General features: G+C 40.5%; 1 protein-coding gene across 6 annotated transcripts in view; it reads left to right on the top strand.

The window, feature by feature from the left end:
- The window catches only part of PDE1C (phosphodiesterase 1C), a 320,244-nt gene that overhangs the window by 284,750 nt on the left and 11,042 nt on the right, over positions 1 to 24,452 (top strand). For 3 of the 6 annotated variants that reach the window (XM_074843972.1, XM_074843989.1, XM_074843980.1), the window contains one exon: positions 12,750 to 20,047. In XM_074843972.1, the coding sequence (XP_074700073.1) occupies positions 12,750 to 12,763 (14 nt within the window). In that variant the 3' untranslated portion in view covers positions 12,764 to 20,047. Of the gene's footprint in view, positions 1 to 12,749; positions 20,048 to 21,627; positions 21,694 to 24,452 lie in introns of those variants that run through there. The other 3 variants (XM_074844007.1, XM_074843998.1, XM_074844025.1) reach the window with 2 other exon arrangements.

Here is a 24,452-nt window from a genome sequence, read left to right as displayed (position 1 = left end):
ACTTTATTTGGGCCGTATTCTGCTCTCTGTTAGGACAGGCTGCATGGGAGATGCTGAAAAACAGAGCTAAGAAAAAACCTGCACAAGGTGTCCCCGTTTTTCATAATGGCATGTTACACTATGCCAATACAGACACAAAGCTTTCTTGAGTTAATTGTCTGAGGGGGAATTTGCCAAGTGCTGTTGAACCACAAGTGTGGGAAGCAAGCAGGAGTGAGCACATCTGCACAGAGGTCCTGTTAAGGATGCTATAGAAAAGGGATGTTTCTGAAACAGTGTTGAACTGAGGCAATCCCAAGACATAGGACATTTTCTTGGGCATCTGGGAATAATTTCAAATGAATCTGAACCTAGTGGAGAGGTCCACAGACGTTTTAGTAGCCTCAGCAATGTGGAAAAACAGCTGTAAGGTCTGTGGCATGTTTTCTCTTTTGCACCTCCTCAGCTGCGTACCACAGGGATCTGAGATAGTATCTGAACCCGTGTGGCTCCAAAAGCAATTGCTAAAGTATTAGGTAGCAAAAGAAATGGAAACAAATGTTAGAGCTAGCATTTTCTTTGTGTATGTGTCTGTGAAATCCACTGAAACAGTTATTCCTAAATGTAAATAACACAGTACTTTGTTTTGATGGTCAAGAAAGACAACCTCATTGGAAGTACTGCAGTTTAGAATGATAGTGTGTTTTCTTTTATTGCTTCCTTTTAAAAATTACTTACAATTCCTATTGCTCTAGAAAAGTGATAAATAAGAAGAAAATGTGACAGCTCAACTAAAAACGTAGAAAAATTCGTCTAGAAGCATGTATTAATTTCAGACACATAAATATGCACTTTTTTAAAAGAGGCCTCTTAGCAACAATTGTTTAGAAAAATTCAATTATTTTGTTAAGAGGTCATATTATTTACACACTTGAGTTAAGTGTCTGTCAGGAAAACAGTCTTAAACAAGTACCATTCACAACTCTTTCTGCGGTCATGCAGAAATTAAACACAAATACTCAAATAACGTGTGACTCTTCAGATGCTCATGAATATGCGCAGTGCTCTGTGTAACTATCAAGGCACCAGAAAAATTAATGGGCAGAATGGCTACTCTCCCCACTGCGGTGGGTGATGGCTGAGTGGCAGCTGTGCTGGAAGGCTGCAGTCCTGGCAGGACCAGGTGGATGCAGAAACAATGGGGCTTCTTTAGGAGAATATCAACCTTTTAGCTGATTTAGCATCAGCCCAGCCAAGAGAGTAGGCCCAGGAGTCCCTAGGCTTTGAGGACCAGGGTGCATTTAAAGGCCTGCACTCTCAAGGTCTCGGAAAGATTAGGGGCATCTATTTAGTTGGGAGGACCAAGAATGGAATGTTTTCTGCTGACCTGAAGATCGAGAGTGTGAATTTGGTTCCTTGCAAGTTGCTAGTCTTTGTGTGGTATGTTATTTACTGTCTATTTGTTCTCCTGTAAGAAAATGTTCTGCTCATCTCCTTAGGGGAAAGATCAGTACCATGGGACCAGTTGATGACAGTGAATAAGCAACTGTAACCACGCAAGGATGATTTGTAGGCTGAATGTTTTTCATTCAGGTGCTGTAGAAACAGATTATAATGATCTCATGTATAGAAACCAGGAGAAAAATTGTGAATGATGCGCCTTAGAAAGGAAAGCACTAGGGTGGCACTTCTGTTTTGACAAATGCTGCACAACCTGCTCTGTCCATTACTCAGTCCAGAGCAAATCTCCTTACCAGCCATGTGAGGGATGTGGAGAAAGGAACGTTATCCCTGGATAATACATAGCTGTTTTCAGACTATGGAAATGTTTACCCGAACGTATGCTTTCTCACGTGCCAGTGGGAAAAAAGATTAGGTGGGGGAGTTGAAAAGATTGAGGTTACAGTTATAACACACTCACTACATGTAGTTTGCTGGTGGGTGAAACTCAGCCTGGACTTTTTGCAGGGTCAAGGGTGCTTGGGTTTTACAGCAGCTGTTCAGTATGTAGCTGAGGTGTATTTGTATTAAACAAGTGCCCATTTGTGTAGATTTACCATGAGGGCTTCAGCTTTCTCACCACCACCCATTAGCATCAGCTAGAGCCCTGCACTCAACTGAGGTCAGTCTGCTACCCTGTCCTACTGCGCAGGCGTCCTGCACCCGGAGAAGAAAGCTGTGGAGGGTATGTTGCATAAATTTTTGCAGGATCCATGTCCAAGTTGCTTTTTGAACATATACAAAGGAAGTCATTGTAATATCTTGTTATAGGAATACATACATGACTAAATGTTTCTAATACATTTGTCCTTCTACTACATGGGGAACCAAGTGGCCAGGAACACACAGAATAACTATCCCATGTGGACATGAAGACATTGAAGCTGCATGTCTACACTGTAGTCATAGGTGTGAAATGTAGCTTCTGTGTCAGAGTTACCTTGAAGCTACCTAAAAATAGTTAAGCGAGCATGCCTCCAGAAACAGGGATCAGGCTCGCTGAGACAGCGAGGAACTGCGTCTGCATCTAGCCAGAGCTTCATATGGCTGAGTCAATCCATATCAAAGCCAACTGCTTTAAAGCTAGCTTGAGGATGGCTACGTAAGCTTCAGTCATGCCTTAGATTTCAGTCTTAACTACTTCAAAATCCTATGCAAGTCTCTTGAACACACGCTAGTCTCCTTCTCATGTTAATCTAATCTTCATATTATTGGCTTTTTTCTCTGGGAGATACAGCGTGTTGCTCAATACTGCCCTTTTTTTCAGTTCCAAGAAGAGATGTGGGCTGCCATTTCCCACATAAAGACACAGCCCTATCAGACATCATCAGCACAAGTAGTTCATCAAATGTTTCCTGTGGGATAGAACATTATTAAACCATTTTGGACAACCTCGTTTTCCCATGTGAAATAGTTGCTTTTCAATGCTTTGAGTGGAAAATTGTAAGCAGTCACATGGAAATAATTTTTATCCACTTTCACAAACTTTCTTTTTTGCAATTTTTTTCTGCTCACAAAACTGACAACGAAGGAGAAAATTATTCTTTGCCATTTCAGACTAGATATAAGGAAGAAATTTTTTACAGTGAGGGTGGTGAAACACTGGAACAGGTTGCCTAGAGATGCTGTAAATGCCCCATCCCTGGAAAGATGTCCCTGCTCATCGCAGGGGGGTTGGACTAAATGACCTTTAAAGGACCCTTCCAAGCCAAACTATTCTATGATTCTGTGATTACCACTTTCACAGGTTATCTCTACCACCTCCTCATTTTTTTCCCACTGGGAAAAGATTCTGTGATGTTAATAAAAAGTTTTCAGTGCAACTCTTCATTCTGGAGACCAAAACACTGTTTATTCACATATTCTTTTTCAGCTAGCAATTACAGACAATTAAAAGGTTCTTGTTTTGTGTTTGTCCTGGGAACTTATTATTCTAGTGGTAACATGCACGTTTGCAGGTTATAGCACAGAAATATACAGGTTATTTTTATCTTGAACAGCTAGTACATACAGAGAAAGCCTAAAGTGCCCTGGGTATGTGTGATGAGCAATGCTTCCCCCTCGTGGTCAAATCTTAACCCTGCGTTTTGACAGTCACGGTTTCAATAATACATTTCCTCTATGCAGTGCAACAGAATGGAATAGAATATAGTTAATATAATAGAGTTAATATGATATAATATCGTACGATATATAGTCTTTTAAATATACAAACTCTATGAAGAGTTCGTAACAGGCTTACCAGAAGTTGAGATTTTTTCTTGCTTTAGTTTGATTTTAAGCTATACTGTTGCTTAACAGTAGTTAAAAGCCTTTCCTATATTAAGTTCTATACATTGCCCATGCCAACATGTAAAGCTGCCTTTTGGTCTTAATTTTCTTGACAACAATTCCTTGATCAGCAAGTGGAAAATTCTCTGATTATAAAGGTAAAGTACAGGGGCTTCATTTCTTTCCGACCCAGTTGTCCCCAAAAGTCAAGTGGCAGAGTAGCTGGCACAGAATGTTGTTATCTGAGAATGCCTTTAGTATAGGAACATGGTGGTGTGAAGGAGCCATGATGATGGCTCCACAATTATCCCAGACAGACTTGAATTAACAAGATTCTTCCCAGCTTCATTTAAAGAGAATGCAGCTTTTTGCGAAGCTGTTCAACCATTTAAGAATTATCTCTTTGCAGCCTCCTGCAGATACAGTTTTCATGTGTGTCAATCTACCCGAGACCACTGCATAGCAATGAACACTAAGTAGACTTCTGACAAAACCATGATCATGTAATCTGCATAATGCCAATGTTGTTTTAAAAGAAGTTACTCAAGCGTATAAATGAACAGCATCTGTCTATATCTTCTTGAGAAATGTAAAAAGGTAAATTTCAGGTCATATAAACAATGGTGCCATTTCTGTTTCTATTCCAAAAGAGAGGCTGATTTCTCCATTATTGTCAGAAGCAAAAAGCCCATTTCAGTTTGTAAGACAAACACATGGGATTCCTTCTTGTTGCCTCATAGTGTTCTTGATATTGTATGTCAGAATCCAGCAGCAGTGGCAAATTGGAATTACAATAGTCTAAGACTACTTCCAAAGACAATTTCCTTCATTTTCTTACTTCTTTTTATGGTCTGTTATTTGAATTACATTAGAGGTTATTGCCCCAATTTAGAAATCGGAAAGCATTGTAGTGATACCTTCTGGAAAAGCTTGCTTGAAAGCATGAAGGCATTTTGCTATCCAGAAAGACATATTTCACCATAATTTATCTCTGCTGAACAATTGCTCCATAGTAGTGCAATATAGGATAACTGGAGGCGGGGGAAAAGCTTCTGTGCTTTTAAAAATCCTTTTTGTGCTCTTTTGAAAAAAATGAGTGTGTCTAATTTAGCAAGCGGCACTTGAGGCAAACTAGAATTTGCATAGAGGAATGTACTCTGAAGAAGGTTTTATGTAGTTTTAATATCAAATAGAAGATGAACATGATGTGATGTGATCTGTGAAGCTAAATGCAAAATACATTGTTAGCATCCTGGCCTCGGGAACATTGCATCACCATGGCATGCATGCTCGATGAGAATATGGGGAATATGTAGAAAGGTACCTTGTATAGTTACGCAGACAATTTTGCAACTTGTCAGTTTTGTGAGTGTGTGTAAATCTTACAGAAAGCACCTGGCTTTCCTTTGAGACTTCCATGTATCCCTTTTTAGTCTGCTTTCCGTCATTCAGGCCGTGCCAGGTAGTTAGAAAGTCCTCAGGATGCTTCATTGCTTTTTGCATCTACTTTATGTGAAGTCGCAGATATATGTGAGAAGTTTAAAAATTGGGAATAGCATTTGGCTTGATTTCAGATTTAAGTGAATATTTGAAAAATTCGTTTCAGATGCATGGTGAAAAAAAAATCTTTGTAGGTACTTAAGTAGGTTTTTGAGTAGTTAAATTTATGGGGAACATTTTTTGAGGTTACCTTTGGTCCTTTCAATATAGTTCTGCTCAGAGATAGCATATGGCTGTGTTGCTCCTGGGGGGTCACATCCATGGTCCTAGAGGCATGGAGGAATGTGTAATTTACACAGTAGATTGTGGAAATTCCTCCTTCATTTTGCACCATCAGCCATTTTATTGCACCAGTCAGGGAGTGGAGCTGTGACCTTGCTTCTGTTACAGTTCTTCTTATCCCATTTAGGATAATTTGCCTGTGCAATGATGTATAGAAATTCTCTGCTTCAGCAAGAGTAGCGTCCTCCTTGCTCTCCAGCTCCATGAATTTATGTTCAATCCAGTGGCAATCGGGCTTCTTTTTCCCCATGCAACACTTAGACCTGAAGGAGAAACAAGATCATGTCCGAAGGGGATGACTGAAGGGGAGGAAGAATATGAAAAGGCTCCTCCAAAGAGTTTGGTCACCTTTAGCTTTCATCTTATCCCTTCCCCATGGAACAACTAGCTTCCAATTTGAGTGTACCAGCAATAGGTATCTTATCAGATAGGGACTCTGACAAGGTAGTTTAAGTAGAAGCTTTAAGAAGGAAGAAATCTAACAGTCAACTGTATGGGAATCCAAATGTAAGCATTGCACTGTACAAACTGCCAGCTGGGTGCTTGGTGGGTACCTTCATGCCCTTTGCTTTGTCTGCTGGACCTGCTGCTTGGTCTCTCCCTGGGGGCAGAGGCAAAGGGACATCAGTCCCCTTGGGCTGCCCAGTCTGCAGTTCGTTACCATTCGGTCCACAGAAGCTGGAAAAAGAAGAGAGGTCAATTTACAGACTAGTTTTCTGAAACTCATACTCTAATAGTAATCTTTACTACTTCTAACCATTAATCGATCCATTGCTAGACAATTCATTCTTTTCTCTGCTTCTAAACCACTGCTTTGCTATTCTTAATGTCAAAACCTGAGGCTTGGAGACAATAATAAATGTAGAAGGAGAAAACTAGCAAGTGGTATTAGTTGAAAAGTGCTATTTTGAATCAGACTAAAGTATTTAGGAATTTAAGTCGAATTCAAAACAAGTGATTGTCAAAAACTGAAGAGGCACTGAAAAAAAAACAAATGAGAATTTCTGCTTTGGAGAGATGATTCACATTTTTAGCCAGCTTTAAGTAAATGACAAAAATAAAAGTTTTGTTTGAGTAAGATGAAAAGCTCAGTTTGATCTTTCACTTTTCACGTCGCCCCCCTCCCACCAAAAAAAAACCCCTCCCCAACAATCATTTTTGCCGTGAGAGAAAGAAAGCAATTACTTGTGTCTGACCAGAGCTAAGCATTATCCTAATTTTTCAGTTTAGTCAGTCAAAGAAACAATTATTTGCCCAGTGCTAATTACAAAATTCTGATTCATATCTTTGGCTGAAAACTTTGTTGGCTTTGATTATCCTTCTGCCTATGGCAGCTCATCCCTTTTGTGCCTTGAAAAGCACCGGGGTTTTCGTTTCCATCCACGACGGAACAGCTCTTTATGAAAGCCATGATCTAGCTTTTACCCCAAACATGTTCAGAGCTTTGAATTTTGTTTGATTAGCAAATATAGAATAAGCTTTCTCACTTATGTCTGTAGGTCACTTTGCATAATAAGTGTCTAATTTCTTTCATACATGCTTTACTCAGGAAACTCAAACATTATTTGGTGTAACCAAACTTTTGCCAATGTATTCATTGTGTTTTCCTCTGCTGTTATATATTTCCATTATGTGCTGGTAAGCAAGCAACATATATTAAAGCAAAGCTAATCTCTTCCATCACTGATGTGATCTCAGGTCAAGTGTAATACAAGCTGTCAAGCAAACATAAAACTCAACATCAGTGTGAACAGGACTAGAAATCGTTTGACGTCATGAATGATTTAGGAGTAATTATGTGCCAAAGCTCAAAAATCAGAATACCTTCTATGCTAATGTCATTTCTCCTCCTAGCAAAATGAATGTTAAGCACTTGGGTCGTCTGCTAAATTAGAATGATGGTATTTAAATTCAGTTAAAACAAGTATTCAAAACTTTTTCCCAACAGCATTTATTCTTGTTTTCCCTTGCTTTAAACAGGACACAGGTACCTTTGAGTAACACTCTGTTTTCTTTGGAAAAAATAATCACTCTAAAATTTCTCATCCATTAAAAAGACAGAAAATGGATATGAATTAACTTATAAGGCATATTTCTTCTTTATTTCACTGATCTTCTGGACTTTGTTTCTTAGGCCTTATTCATCTCTGGTGCAACAGAAGCAAGAGAATAGCAGAAATATGCAGAATTTATTTCTTCATTGTCTTAATTTTCTTTGAAAAGGTTTTCAAATAGCTTCAATAGGAGACAGGATCATCCAGTGCTGAGAACTGAGCACTGAGATTTTTGACATCTTCATTTTAATCTGAGCACTAGGAGTAGCTTTAGCAGAGCTTTTGAGATGGGGACAGGTTACAACTGAGCATACTTTAGCACTCAGGGGAGACAAGAAATACCCAGGCTTTTGGGAATAAATTTACAGAATTAAGGGGTCACTCCTGCAAGATGCTGAGTGAGTCCACAAAAGGAATTAAAAGTGGCAGATTTGGCGATCTGCCCCACCAGCTGCAAATACTTCCATCATTTGTAGTAGGAAGGATAACTACCTTTTAGATTATGGGTTATCTGAGACACATTTACTCAGACTATTATCTCCCCTCATTGTGCACTGCATCAGTAGTGATGGTTTTATGGTATCAATTGCCATACAACAATTTGTCATTTGTGTTGTCATTTCACCCAGTGCCTGGATGGAGCAGGGTGCTGGGGGAGAGCAGAGTTTAGAATAGTGTTATCCTGAAAAGCCTAGGCTTTTAATAAGTGAGGGTAGACGCTACTTTCAAACACCACGTCAGTTTTTCTAGGACCACTTGAACAACCATGCTGGGTCAGACTAAAAGTCCCTTTAGCTCTCCATCACCTACCTGACAACACTTCATAACAGAGATCTTAATGAACAAAGAACAAAAGCAGAGCAATGCCTCCCCCCTACACCATTCTGTCTTCCAGAGAGCTAAGACAGAGGTCAAATCTCTGACTTGGCTAGCCTCTGATAGATCTTTCTTCCATTATTTGTCTAATTATCTTTAGAGCTCTGGTACTCTTTTGTGTACTGGGCACTGAGGCAATACAATTCAAAATTTACTTGGGCATTATGTGAAAAATCACATCTTTTTATTGGTTTCAAATTTACTGCTTGATAATTTCATTTGATAACCCCCTTCTTGGACTGTGAGATACAGTGAGTAATTGTCCCCTATTCACATTCGTAGCGCCGCTCATAATTTCATTTACTTTTTATTAGATTCACAGAATCACAGAATTGTCTAGGTTGGAAAAGACCTTGAAGATCATCCAGTCCAACCATCAACCTGTTCTCCCTGCAACTCTCTCTTTTCAGGCTGAAGAGTCATAGCATGTGTAAACTTTGTGTATGCAACTTCCCTTCAAGTGTAACCCTTTTGGTATCTGTGGTTTATGTTAGTACATGACACTGACAGTCTGTGTTACACACATGGTTATTGGGATGTGACAAGAGAATGATTTTAATAGACAGTAGAAAACCTGTAGAATTCACTTTTTCCCCTTAAATTTTCAAGAATAAAATATACAAAATACAAAAATGTTCATTTTAATATAATTGTACGCTGGTTTTTTAGTTGATATCTTTATGATGTTACATCATAAAAGCACGAAAAGGCATCACCATAGGGAGATCAGTAAGGGATGTACTGAATGAATATGGTCAACTGAGGCTCTCTTCTTTTGCTTTTTCTGTGTATTAAAACTCTAATATCTTGTGGTAGTACCTCAAGGGCAGCATTATTTGGTGGTGTGGTGGGGTTCTCCCATCCTGTAGAAGTGCTCATACAGCATGCTGAGAAGATGAGATTTGTTCATGCTAAGCACTACCTTTTCACAAGTGAACTGCAAGGTTACCACAGGCTGCTTAGAAAGAAAATCTGAGTGTGTAATCCTAGATAATTGTGGTGTCATCTTGTGGTTCCTTCATAATTAAGTATGGTTATAATGCTGAAGGAATGTGTGTTTGAGCAGAGGAAACAGGGACCATGCAGTAACCTCACAAACACTTTCATAGACAGGGACTGCCAAGCAAGTTAAGTAGTTTGTGAAAAAACCCTGCCCGTGAAATCCTTATTCCACATCACCTGTCCTGCAGTCTGCGTTCAGCATTCTTTTTTTTTAAGAGAGAAAAAAAGCAGAGTTTTCTTTTAAGTGCTGTTTAAAAACCACAGGGCTCAGTCTTGTCCTGACAGCCTGGCCCAGCACTGGAGGCGGTGGGGATGTGTCCTGAGCCCTCTCCAGGCAGCACTGGGCTTTCGGCAGCTGAGGAGGAAGGGATGGAGGGGAAGGGCAGGCGTTTGGCTGGAGCAGCAGAGCTGGCCACCTTCAGAATCAGGGAGGTCAGCTCTCCATTTCCAGCTGGTACAAACAGCATCACGCCTGCAGTTTACGCTCGGTGAGAATCGTGAGTTGTTATAGTAAAAGTGGAGTTTTTGAGTTAGTCTAAACTCTCACCTCAGTCTAAATGCCTCTGGGGCTCTATTCCTGTTCTCCAACTGGGTAACAGATTGTGAAAGTTTGCATTAGACAGGCGTAATAAATGCCAACTGCTAAAATAGGTAGTTCTTGTAAGGCCTTGGACTCCGAAGGATTTGGTTTATCACACAAAGAAAGGCAAATGTGTGAGATTAATCACTGATTGTGCAAAACTGACAGCCAGCTTCCCTGGTGTACGGATACAGTGGTACACTGAGTAATTCTGTGTGAAGGAAAAGACGAACCACAGTGTGTTTTCACTTCAGCACGTCAGACTGTATAGTAACATACTAAATATATACATTCATAGTCCAGCAAGCACAAGTTAAAATGCCTTAGTATAAAGTGCAAGCTAATAGCAGAAATGGACTTAATAACCTCCTCACAGTGGGTGCTGGTATCACGTGAAGAGCTGTAGAAGTCACTGGTATTTGCATTAGCGATCAAGGGGAAGGCCAGTACTCAACCTTGGCAAACAGTATAAACTCGTCAGTGACACTGAAGGACTGAGATGTGCGTTCAGACGAGGCTGTCTCAGATAATGAAATCCAATATATGCCAAGTGAACTACTTCAAGTCTTCTTGTGTACCGAGCGCTGCATATTAATTCTTTTTCCTCTTTCAATTACCTCTGTTGGTATGTACTAATATTTGCAGTGAATCTGTTGTGCTGAAATGAGAAAGAGGCCGAATCACGTCCAAGGTCAAGGTAGTTGTTGGGAAGCTGTATTGTATCCAAAGGGAAATTCCGCTAGGAAACCAGAACATCTGGTCCACCAAGTAGAAAAACAGTTTAAAGCAAATGCTGTACTGGAATGTTCTCACTGGAGCTGATGATGTGGCTAACAGAAGCAAAAAGCAATATATGACTCAGTTCTCCACAGGGAACTTCTAAGGTCTGGAAAAAACATTGCATTTTCCCTTGTTTCCTTAACGGGGATGGGAGGGGTTAAAAGTCTTGTGAGTATGGATGGCATAGGAAGGGGAGGGCATGTTGGGTGGTACTTTGAGCTCTGTTTCAGGTTCCTGCTGTGATTCAGCAAATCATTTAAGAGATTCAGAAATAATTACTGCTCAAAGATGTCATTTAGTCCACATGTCCCAAATGATTACCTTTCTTTCTGGGTCAGCCTTTTCTGTTTAAAATGTGGCTAATGATACATCTCACAGGATTGTTATGATCCTGTTAATGACAGTAAATCAGGCTGAACTTTTTAGATAGGAGACATCAAGGAAGTGTAATACTGTTGTTATGGCTGTTACTATTGCCTAATGTAGATGATGCTGTCAGTAGTGCTGGGAATGTGACGATTCAACCTAAATAAACCCAGTGAAATACTGAAAGTCTAATTCTTTACAGCAGCATCTTAGAATTGCATTAGTGAACAAGATATTGTAGTAGCAACCTACAGGGGACCATCCTGAAAGGAAGAGTCCCACTGCTAACTGTACAGTAGAAGAAAATGATACCAACTGAGTAATAGATCTGTGCAGCCACTGTATACTTTCATCAGAGATAATGCAATCCAGCAGCAAAGCCTTAGATCTTTGTTTTGCTAGTCCTTTTTTTCCTTTGCCCAAATATTACTTAAAAAAAAAAAAAAAAAAAAAAAAAGGAAATATATTATTGAAGGCAAAAGAAACTGGTTTTCTGAAAGGAACCCAAAAAGATTCTGATGTAATCACATCTTTCGAGGCATGCCCAGCCTTACAGATAAATTCATCTGTCCTTGGGCTGAATGTCCTTGGTTGAGAGACCCTTTCAAATGCACTTTCAGACTCTGCTGACATAAGGATTGTCAGAATAACAGTAGCTAAGCAGAGTGCCAGGCATATTCAGATAGCTGGTTGGGACAGCCCATATAGAATAGAACGTTCATGTTCCTGTTTGAAGCTTTTCCGGAGGATTTCTAGAGGAGGGTTTGAGCAGAGTTGGATAGAGTGTCCTCTTACATTAGAAACTGTCCTCTTTCACTAGAAGTAAAGAAAAAAGTTTCTCGTCTACATTTCTTCCTCAAGGAGATCTGTTCATTGTGAAGATTCTCTTGTGGTATAACTACATAGAAAACAGTTATGTTGTATGTTCAGGATGATTTTAGTCAAATATAGCCTAATTTTGAGGCCCAGGGATTATAAATATTTGACAGAGGAGTCAAGCAGATTGTAAAATGCACATATTTTGTTAGATCTCAGGCCCCTATCTATGCATAAGGCTGTGCTTTTCATTGCAAGCTCTTTGGGAGAAAGGAGCTTTTAAAAGGTAGTGCTCTTTTGTGTCTGGAGCATTTTCTATTCTTCACCTCACACCACATGTACAACATTGTTCCTTTCAATGAGCAAAAAGATACTGAAAGAGCAAGGGTGATCGGAGAGGCCTACAGCAAAGAAACCCAAGGGGATCTCTTGATCTAAGCATGCTGGATTCTGTTACACGATCCCATTGATGGCAGAGGTTGAATTCCCACTGAATTAGTGAGAGCAATGTGTTTCACTTTGTATAGGACAGAATGGTACTTCCAGTCGAGCCAATAAGAGGCATTGCTTTGGTGCGCCTCACCTTGCAGCCTTTCAACAGTTAAGCCACCCTGCACTGCTTGGAGGAAAAGAGGCTGTCTAAACTGAGACCTTTCTTTTTCTTTCCCAGATTACCTGCTCCATGGACGAAGGGGAGAAAGGCAGCATTTGACACTTTTCTTTTTCTTTTTTTTTTTTTTCAGATACAGAAGAATAAAAATATATAAAAAAAGAGACTGCAAATTTCTTTCATCATTTTAGCTGAGCTTCTTCATTCCTGTTCTCCTCCTCCTTCTGCAAAGACCAGTTTCTGGGAAGGCGTTAAACAACTTTCAAAACACTCCTCCTCCCACTGGCTACTTCACAGTTAATGACTCTGGGTTCTAGGGTGGGGGCCTTGGTTTTTTTGGGTCAGTTTTATTTTTGTTTGTTTGTTTGTTTGTGTATGTGTGCATTTTTTGTTGTTTTGGGAAGATTTTGTTAAAAAAAAAAAAAGTGACGATTTCCTAATGCAAATGGTTCTGTTTTTCTGGACAGGTCAAGTAAATAGATGAGAGTCATCTTCAAAAGCCAGTATGGCCCTTTGCTATGCCTCAGCTTGTGAAACCAACATTAGGATGATGCAAAAGAATATAAAAAAGAAAAGAAAACTTCATAATACTTCACTTCTTTCACTCTTTTTTTTTTTCCCGAGAGCCTTTTCCAATTGCTGGTAGACAGAATTTGACATCAGTCTTACCCTTGCCGTAGAAGATTTTATTAATAAGAATGGTGAATTTGTAGAGTCGTTTGACCATTTGTTAGGATTTGGTGTCTTTACCAGATGATGCAATGATAGCAAAATGTTTTTGTTTTTTAAACAGCAGGCAGACTCACTCAACCCTTGTTTTTGTTCTGTTTTTGCAGTTAGTAGTAGGAAAGGAATAATCGATGAAAGCGGTATTCCCATGGGGCAAATTTTATTGTCAGACTCTGAGAGCATGTACTAATGTACTGCTTGATGTGCCTGCCTTAACTTGAGATTACAGATAATGAGCTGTTTCCCATATTTGTTCATGGGCTACTAGTAACCACTGTGTCTGACCTCAGTGAAGAAGGGCAGCAGGGAATCACATGGATCAATTATTACTTTCATCTCGATGTGGTCTTTCTTTCATCACTGACTGAATGGACAGGCCAAAGAAAAGGAAAAGCGTTGCTGGAGATGTATGGAGAGACAAAACCAAAATGAAAAATTGTGTCCTAAGTACACTGCTGGATAGAATTGTCTCATCCAGTGGAGTTAGACACATGGAAAGTAGCCATCATTTTGGCCCCTTTTAAAGAGGAAATGTTAAAAAACTCACTCACTCAGGCCCTGATTCAGGAAGGTATCTTTATATGAGAAATGTCATACATGTATGTAAGTGCTTTTCTGGCTTGGGATCTTGACACGGATCCAGTTAATTGTAAGTAATGTTACCTGTCTATGTGGAAATCAAGACACATACGTACGCATACAACTGTTTTTTTGCCTAACTCCTTTTTGTTCGGGATAGGGTCTTGCTGTGTTAGTTGTATATGTATTTTACAAGGAATCAGACTGCTGTCATGTAGAGAACGTGCAAGACATTGGCTTAGGGAAGGTAAATCTTTGGTGTTTCCTTTTCATGTTCAAAAGCACAGGACTTTACCACCAGCCTATATTAGAGCTTGAGTCTCTGTTCCTGCTTAAACTGTGCATGTACAGGGACAAGCTTCCCGTGACACTAGGAGAAATCACAGCAGTGAGCTGAGCCTAAATCCACATTTAAATGTGTATACCTTCTCACTCAGGAGTGTTTTTATCTGGGATTTTGATTATTGAGGCTAGAGATATTTTGAGTTCTTTTTTTGGACACCAGAGTTTGAGTTTGTTCAAAGCTAGAGATTTAGATTAGGTTCATGCTGTGAAAAGGTTGCACTTCAATCACATGTTTTCAGAAGGAAAAAGTACAAAAATAACTCTTGCAGTTCTTAGAACTTGTAGTTGGCTTCACTGAAGCAACTGATTTAAATAAAATAAATATAAGGGCACATAGTGTTCCCATTGTGAGCTCCTGGTTCAATGGTAGCTCTGGGGTAGATTTCCTGAGGAAAGCGGGGTGCTGGGAGGACAGTGGCCCCGCAGCCAGCGTCGAGCACGCTCCACGTTGTGTGGCAGGCTGTGTCACCACGTAGCACTTTCTCACCTCCCCTTTCCCCTCCTCCATCAGCATTCAACCCCGATAAGAGTGGTAGAATATGACTTCCAGCCCTGACCAGGCTCTTTGAAGGCACACTGATGAAATACGCAGAACTGAATACCACACTGGTGATTCAGTCCCTGCTTCGTCAGGCTTCTCCCTGAAGTCAGGGAGAACATGCCCTCACTGAGTGGTTGGTCAGAGGTACAGGATGATTTAGTCGATATTTTTTAAGTTACCCTTACCTAATGTACAGTGACTAAAGATGCCTTAGATTATGCACAGTAGAATAATAATAATAATTTTAAAAACCTGAATCTTCATCTGCTTCTGATAAGATATATTTTCTTTTCTTTCTGGGAGTGACTGCTTTTAGACAGCAAAGCCAGAATGCTTGGTTCATGGCTGGTCAGTTCTTGTTTCTCATGCACTGGCACAAAGGTGTGAAATCAGACTGGAAAATGTTTTTCCTCAATGTTAGGGTTGTTCACCACCGGCAGGAGCTGATAACAAAGTGGTGGATTTGCCATCTCTTGGGGACTACAGATCAGAGCTGCCATTCTAGAAGAGATGCTATGGTCAGAGTTACTGATCTCAGCACACAGGTATGCAGCAAAATGTTTTGCAATATGCAGGCAGTCAGAGCTAGCTCTAACATCCTCCTGCTCTTTTCAAATCATTTGAATAAGCTACAGAGGATTATTAGCATTTTTTAGAATTTTTTGTCATGCGAAAAAAAATGCCCATGAAATCTATTAACTTGGAAACATATAAAGTGAAAGGAAAATCTAGAAATTGAAATCCTACAAAGAGACTAGGCCAGATGAAAGCATCTCTCGTGGGGTCCCCTCCCAGGATCACACCTACACTCCTCTATTCTGCCTCCCCACCTCCCAAGAACACTCTGCAGCATTGTGCTAGTGCATTGTGAGCCAAGGAATGGTATGTTTAGACACCTCCCAGTTAAACTAGAGATCAGCCACTGTGCAATTGTGTAAAAAAATAATAAAAATTTAAAAAAAATACGGAACTGCTTTCTCTTATTTTATTCCACAAAAGGAAACAACCAAAAAAAAAAAAAAAAAGATGGAAAAGGAGTAGATGTTCATCAGCTAATGGTCTGTGTTTATAAAGAGTGAGAAAGGATTTCTGGTTACCTAACTTTCCCCAGATGTATAGAAATTATCTTTTCAGATGCCTTCCTTTTCTATCCTCAGCAATACAAGCAATGAATAAGCCAGAAATTCTGAAAATTTAAGGCCCATACCATTGGCCTCATGCTGAAATTCTACAGAATTATTTGGGAGCGCCCACCAGTAGGCACAAAGGGGTCTTCTGGTGCCCAGAGTGCTTCTTACAGAGGGCGGCACAGGCTGGGAAGCTGTGTGATAAAGACAGCGCTCTTCTGCCTCTGCGCAGGGACTGCTGGTGCTCCCAGAAAGCTCTGCCTTGCTGGAAGAGCACCCGGCATCTTCTGCTTCTCAGAAACGGTTGTCTAACTTGAGAGGGAGAATCCAGACACTTTACCCCCTTAAAATAGGGAGGAATACCGTTGCAAGTATCCCTATCAGTGTTTTTGCCTTTAGTTGGGACTGGCGTTCAGGGAATTAGCAGACATTTGAGTCATGGTGATGTAGTGCTTGAACTCTTGGACACACTATAATTAAAAAAAAAAAAAAAAAAAAAGGGAAGCAATATGTTTTTATAGAATCATAGTAGCATAGAATCAGAATAGTTTGGGTTGGAAGGTACCTTTAAAGGTCATCTAGTCCAACCCCCCTGCCATGAGCAGGGACATCTTTAACTAGATCAGGTTGCTCAGAGCCCCGTCCCACCTGACCTTGAGTGTTTCCTGGGAGGGGGCATCTACCACCTCTCTGGGCAACTCCTTCCAGTGTTTCACCACCCTCATTGTATCCTGTTCATTATTTAATGGCCCAAAGGGTGACAGTTTTCTGGGCTGCACTCAATCAGTGATTTGAACCTTGCGTTTCTGTGACAACATGCAAGAAGTGTTCACACATGTGAAAGAAGGGATTTGTATATTTTTTAAATTAATTGTTTTTAATGCAAAAACCTGTGATGTACCCTCTCAAAATGCTTAAGTCAATCAGCTTTCCTTACAAACTGCACAAGATTTTTTTTTCAAAGTTATAAGGTCAGAATGCTATGTTTAATTGTAAAAAGATGATGGATGTCACTAATGTTTTCCGTGTTTGACAAAAAAGATAGATGCCAGAAGGCAACTTCTTTTTTTGCAGATGATAAAATAGGTGGTAGATTAAAAAAAGAAATTTTGCGATTTTAGACTTAAAACATATTTCAAGGTAGTAAATCCAGGCAGACTGATGTTTATCTAAAAGTGCAGCCTTTTGTAGAGCTCCATCTGGTGTAATACACTATGTATTAATACAGTAGGACATTTAGCCATCAGAGTTAATTTGGAATTTGGAAGCCTGGTTCCTGATGGGTGAATGAAAGAGACAAATTCATTTTTCTTGATGTTTCTTTTTTCAAGCATAAATTTTGTAGTTGGAGAGAAACTTTCCAAAATGTAGTTGGTTATGCCAGAGAAAAATGGTATATGGTGGTGTTTTTGCAAACTGCCCTTTGAATATGCCAATGTTTGCATATGTACTTACAAAGTCTTATAAGCTCAGTCTGGAAGCAAAAATATTTCAAACTAGATAGCTGATAGTGCTGTGCTGCTTTGTAATCAGAAAGTCTGTGAGCTCTCTTAGCTAAAGGCAAATACTTCTGCTGTTAGTCCTTGCAAATTCTATGGTGAGTCCCAATCATGGCTTTTAATTAAAAAGTACAATAATCTATTCAAATTAAAAATTATGGAATCTGACAAGGACAGTACTTTTTTTTGCTTCAAGTAGGTAAACTAGTCCATCTCCAGGAACTCATGAGATGGTCCTAAATATTTCTTATTGGCTTCTTTTTCATCACATTTCTTTTTATAATGATGAAACTCATCATCCTCTGCTAACCACGTTAGCTATTTGTACTCAGCAGTGACAGCATGATCAAGTCCTTTTCTGTTACTCTTTTTTAATCTGTCACCTCACCCAATAATTGCAAACAGCAGAGCGATCCTGTGCTTTTGCACATGTTGAACCGGTGCTGATCTCAGAGTTGTTCTGGCGCAGTGTCTGAACATCAGCACTCAAAAGCAGGAACATCTTGGCTGAGGATGGGAAGGAGCCCTGCAGCACTGACTCCATGAAAATTGTTTCGGGGAGTGGGCATCAGTGCTGGCCAGCTAGAAAGGAGGGAAAAAAAACATGCTTTCCCATTTTAAGGCATAAATACAGCTCCATCCGAAGTGGGTACAGAGGTTTTTTCCCGCTTGTGTTACCTACGACATGAGCAGGTCTGCTCCAGTCTCCGTTTAGTGTCCGGTGTGCATCCTAACGTGGTGCTCCCCCTGCTTCCACAGGCAGACGGTTTTGCGATCCCAGACAAACCTTTCCCTGTCCAATTACTGTGATCAAAGCAAGGGCAGGGCAGGTTGCTACTGCCCGTGCCATTATCTTCTGTTAAAACGAAATGCTGGCCATGGGTTTCCACTTGCTGAGACTGCCCTCTTGTTGCCGCAATGTCCCTTTTGATCCCCAGCAAACACTGAGGGTTCTGATCTGTACCCAAGCAGGACCGGGACTTTGAGGCATCAGATCTCCCCGCTCTGGTGACTTAACCACCAGGTAGAAGAAAATGAAGCTACTTCTAGACAAGCTGGCTGAGGACCTGAAGCTCAGTTTTAGCGAATTTATTTACCCTCATACCTAAGCGCATGACAGCACTCACTCACAAGACTCACAGCACACGCTAGGCATTTTGTATTCTTTCAGTTTCTTCCAAGTGCATATGTATTGACTGCTGTGTGCTCGTGACACCCTGGTTTTAGAAGCTATCCAGTGGTAGGAGGAATATACGTAATCCCATTGTCTCTGCTGGTGGTCGTAGGAGTGCATTCATCAAACAAAATTACTTGTGGCCATTGGGGTTTTCTAGTGATAAAACCTAGCAGTAGAATGACAGAAGGAGCATTTTCCTTTTCTTCTTGCTTGGATGATATTTTTATACACTTTTATATGCAATTTTTTTAAATATTTGCTATTTTTATTGTAGGGTTCTGGTTGGGTTTTTACCAGACCTTCTGGTTGTCTACAGGCCCAGATTCTCACAGGAGTATTTCCCTTCCCTTTTCTCCTCCCCCTTCTTCCCCAATAGACAAAAGCCATCGCATTTGCAACATCAGCTTAGAGTGAAATAACACCTAGGGCCTGATCACACTTTCAGTTGCACTGAAATCAAAGGAAGTTGCATGCAAAGTCCTGCTGGTCCCACCGAGTGTCTGGGGCCAAAGAGTAAATAACTGGAACATATACAGCTAATTCCAAACAGGGCTGTCTGTGCCAAGCCAATGCTTCAGGGTGGCTCTGTGTTCCTTTGCTGTGGTAGGAGCTGTTTCCACCACAATGTGTTTAAATAAGACTATATCTCTCTCTTTGTTATGATGATGCTTGTAGGCACTTCAATCAAAGTCATACCCCAGCTGCACCTACCTTCAGAAGCAAGGAGGAAGGGTGGACATTGTGGCTTATCTGTGACAGTAGATTTCACTGCTCTTGTGGTTAACCCTATAGTGACAGGCCCCAAATAAAGTTAAGAAACATTAAGCTTATTGGTAGGAAGGACAGGGGGAAATTAACCAAATTCAAGGATCTTGGTCTTGTAAAATAACCTTTTCTCAGCTAGCATTCTGCAGGGAATTCTATGTACGAAGTTTAACATAAACTTTAGAGTATGTTTATATTAGCTGATTAGAACTGATAATGGAGATGTCTTTCTTGAACTGAACTAAAATAAACAAGACACCTGTTCTCTAACATTTTTTGAGGAAGACAGAGGCAGGTTGTTGTGGTATTTTGCACCAGGGATAGAAAACAAATTAAAATACATGCTGAAAGCAAAACTCACACAAGTTTGCTCTTGGGACTGGGTGGGTAGGGGAATAAAAACCATCCTATTTGGTTTGTTAAGACTCATAAGGAAAAAAAATGCAAACCCGAAATGAATCATGCCATGTAATGTCAGGTATTCTCAACTGTTCTGAGAATAATTTTAAACATTTATTTATTGTTAGTTCTTTATTTGAAAGAAGAGGCTTGTGGTCTCTAAATGTATAAAACATTTTTCAACATTCCAGTTTTTCTGTAACTGAGTCCATGTATGTTCATCCTATTACCAAATAAAAACAATGAGGTCTCCACTCCATTTGAATTAAAGTTGTAGAAGGGTTCATTTTGTTCTGGTGCTTTCTACATCTGATCCGGACATGGCACTTGCCTTTTGCTTTCCAGCGTCCAGCTCCCCATAAAGTGTAGTGGGAATATTGCTTGGATAACAGTCATGGCTCGCTACTTGCCACTGTGAGGAGGAGTTAGGGGCATTAGCTAATTTCTGAAGACAGGGAAATTGAGGTAGAGACTTCAAATAGCACATTTAAGAACCCCAACGTAAATCTTTACCTGTTTGGAGATCAGACATGTCAACCTCACCTTTCCCTTTTTCTCTTTTGGCTGAAATCACAGACCCTAAGAGCATCTAAACCAACAACAGCACACCACGCTCATGCCACTGAAACACTTGCTCGTGTGATTTTTTTCTTGTGTGCTGAGTATCGATTCCACAGAGCTGGTGTCTTGTCCTCCAGTACTGGTTATAGACCTCCTTTCACAGCATTCCAGCTCCGTTTCTACATAGCACTTTCTACAAAGTATCTTATTCCAAAGGTAGACTCGGGCAATGTCTGTGCGGTAGTCATCACACTATGCAAGTAATGACCAGAATTTTCCCTTGCTGTTGCTGTTTTACTATTTGATCTTTACCTTAAAAAAGAAAAAAAAAAAAAATGATAAAGAGTGGCAGAGACAAAGCCATTCTCTCTAAGGAGGATGTAAAGTTCAGAGATGTTCAATACAAGCGTGAAAGGCTTTGTGTGTTCCCTTTTTCCCAAAATTCCCGTTTTAATTCACTCCTTTCCTCTCTGGGAGGTTCACTGGTCTTGATTTTCTGAAGAACATGCGATGTGCTTGCCACTGTAACTGCTTGTATCCTTATACCTTACCAGCTTAGTTTGAGTCTGCATGTACCTCCAGTCCAGTGCAAGCAGAGTTGAACCCAAGCTGCCAATTTCTGTTAGATATTTAGGGTGTTGATGTAATTGGCTGTGATCTTCAAATTGGAAATGACTGCCACACAAGCAAGAAGGTAGAAAAGATTTTTTGGAAAAGGCATCTAATGATTTGGTGACTCACCTCTGCTTGCACATACAGTATCAGAGTCCTTTCTCTGGCACGTGTAGCCCGTGACATAGATGTCCAGAGTCATTACCAACCGGTGGTTCCCAAAGTGATGTCAGCCACTTGCTGAACTGCCACAGAAGCAAGGTAAGTGCTGTGTAACTGCCTTCACAGCTGTGCTGGGCAACAAAACTGGCAACTGCCAGTTCTGTGAGGACACGGAGGTAGCTGAAGGGAAAGCTGTCTGACATCTGGCAACAGTTCATAGGTCCAAAACTTAAGAATGTGAAACACAAAATCAATAACTCAGGTATCTTTGCCCAAACCCAGTAAATGATAAAAAGAAGAAAGATACGTTTATCAAACTTTGACTCCTTTAGATGGAAAGGTCTCCAGAAGTGAGGCTACTTTCAAAGTTAGCCTCACCTAAAACCATGGATAAGAAGCAGCAGAAAGAGACAACAAACACCTTGTATGTGGTGACAGCACTACCAAAAGCATCTTCATGGCTGGTGGGACTACCGTTCATCCATTTCTGCTGAATCTACTGTTTCTCTTTAAAGGTCCAGCACGACGTTCAGCTGACTTACCAGGCTTGGGTTCCTCAGCAAACCACCTTACATTGCCAGGTCAGTTGGTACCACCTCACTCTAATTTGCTTATATGTGCAGCTTTAGAAATAGGCACTCACAGTGCCTTCTGTTTGGGAGATGGACATAGATGACTTCCTCTCCAGGTATGGCGTGACTTTTACACATCACATTAAAAAAGTTAAATGCATTCACTGGAGTTGAACTGTTCTTTTTAATGGTCTTTACCACACTTCAGTTTTTTTAAACAAATACCTTATGTTTTGTGACTTGCAGTGCAGGCTTCACAGACTATTTTAATTCGATCGGCCAATTAATTTGGGCCTTTATCACATGGACTTAGATGCTGAAGGGAAAAAATAAAGCTGTTTTCTGGAACAAGCATTGCTTTTTTTGTGCCCTTCCCATCTACCAAATCCTGCTGTCTCTATTTCACCTCGATAACCATTTTCTTAATCCCTTCATCTTTGTCCCACCAACTGTTAGAAGGAGGGTAATATGAAGCAGTTGAACACAATGATGTCTTAGCATGAACAAGATACTATCTTGCATGTGCATATGCAAGGGCAGTCATAGATGTATAATTCACAGTAGGTTTAAGAATGAGTAAGTCTGCAGGAAGACAACAATAGGTCACCAAGAAAAAAACCTCCAAACTTCAAGCAAAGTGTCTAGAAAGTTTTACTAGAGGTATTTTGATCAGTGGCTGCTGTGCCAGCAGATAGTGTGGCTCCGTATACAGGTGCAGCAGCATGTCTCTGTGCTGTTTCAGTTCTCCAAGCTGTTCATGGTGTGATGCTCTTCAGCAGCTGCCACCTTAGCAGATTGTTTCCCCGGGCACAGCTGCAGCCACCGCTTGGGTGTAAGGAAAAGAATAAGCACGAATGTGAGAGTTCAAAACACACTCTTCCCCTAGTAAAACAATGTGCTCCAGGGATTACTGTCCTGCTCGAGAACGAGAATGGACAATCACTGAAAGTAAAATTTAAATGTCTGAACAGCATGCTCACATCACATAACCCCAGACATTTTTAAGACAGAAGGCGTGGAACAAGAAATATAAATACATCCTCTTAACTTCCGAAGTTTCTCATCATTGGCAGTGACCGTAAGTATTACCTGTATATATTGCTTATTTCTCATAGGGTCCCAGCAATTGTTAAATTCTTGTATTTATATTCACAGGAGAGGCTACTACCCTGGATGTTTTCACCCAAGATTTTCTTGGAGGTGGCATTTAGAGGTCTTGCTCTTTGTAGAGATTTTGGAGAGGTCTTGCTTTTTGGAGAAAAAAAAATGTTTTAAGGAAAGGAAACATTCATGTCACGCTACAGCCATAACTCTCATCTAATGTAAACAGATCTAATTTCAAAACTAGCTCACTTTTTATAAATTTGCACGTTTGTATTGGTCCCTTGTTTATTTTTAACAAGCAATGCTTACACAGGATGTTTCATCCATTTCTCCAATGTTACACCATTTTCAACCCATCAATCCATTAATGAGTATCTGCAAACAACAAATCCCACATTCCTTCTTATGTGTGATCCTTGTTCTGAGCCTGCAGACCACCCTTATAATAAGAAGGTAGAGAATATAAATGCAGACAAGAGGGTTTTGATATAAGCTACCAGGTACAGTCCCTTCATTATTGCTGACTTGCTAAATGACACTGCTTAAATTCTTCTTGTGTGCCCCTGTTTCCTCATCTGTTTGGGAATGATAACACTGACTCCCCTTTAAGACTATCTGTTCTAGGGATCTGTTAATTGTTATTAGAAAAACAGCAGTAGGGAGGATCCACCTTCAAGAGAGGGGAGCAATCAACCTAATCGTGTCTCTTTTTGCGAAAAGACACTGTGGATTTGTTGCCAGTCCAGCCTTACTTCCAGTACCGATGCTTGCTGTGACGATGTCATGTTGAATTATAGGAAGGTGCCTTCTGTCTGGCACTTACGGAAATGACTAGCTGTGTTTTGACACTCTCTTCATTAGACACCTCCCACCTCAGTGTATGTTTTGGCACTGACTGGTTTAGGGACGCAGTGGGTTTTCTCTATTTGGCTGTTTAACACTGATACCTTCCTACCCATGCCCTGTTACCATGGCTTACACAGCAAACTGCACCAGTAAGGTTTGCAAATCAGCCCTTCTCGTGCAGCTATTTACAGTATGTGATGGAGAGTAGATAATAGTGCAATATTTTCCACGTATATAGTCCAGTGACACATTTTGTTTACAGCCATTATGCTGTTGTTACTTTATGCTCTATATAGATTATCTTTAGGGGGGGTTGCTTATGCTGGGAGAAGCCACTAATTAATATGTAGTTAAGAAAGAGTAAACACACACAATTTGCTAGTTGAGAAAATGTTATTGTCTTGCTGTTTTTTCTGTGAATCACATGCAGCATCCTGAATAAAAAGAGGAAGCTTTATTGCATTGGGTTTAGTCTCACTTCTGAAGGAGTGAGGCTGACGAGAGCAGGCACGAGTGTGCGTGATCCCGTCCATCTCTTTGCTGGCAGGTTGGTCAGTCCTCCGCATTGCTTTTGAATTTGTGCCTTGTCAATTTAAAGTGCACAAGAAGAAGGAACACCCAGGAGGTCACTAAGCTGGGGAAGTTTTACAAGGTTAGGTGACTGCATGCAGGAGAGAGCCCTGGCAGTGCTCCCACCTGGGCTTGACCATTGGTGAAACCAGAGTCCCCTGGCTGCTCAGCCACATCTCACAGTGCTGCGGGGAGCCCAGCTGCTGCGTGCACGTCTGCTGACTCCTGGAACGACTCCTTTTTCTCAG

Source organism: Strix aluco, chromosome 1 (assembly GCF_031877795.1).
Source record: "Strix aluco isolate bStrAlu1 chromosome 1, bStrAlu1.hap1, whole genome shotgun sequence".
Taxonomy (NCBI): domain Eukaryota; kingdom Metazoa; phylum Chordata; class Aves; order Strigiformes; family Strigidae; genus Strix; species Strix aluco.
The sequence above is the reverse complement of the archived record's forward strand: the minus strand, read 5'-3'. Positions and strand labels throughout refer to the sequence as shown.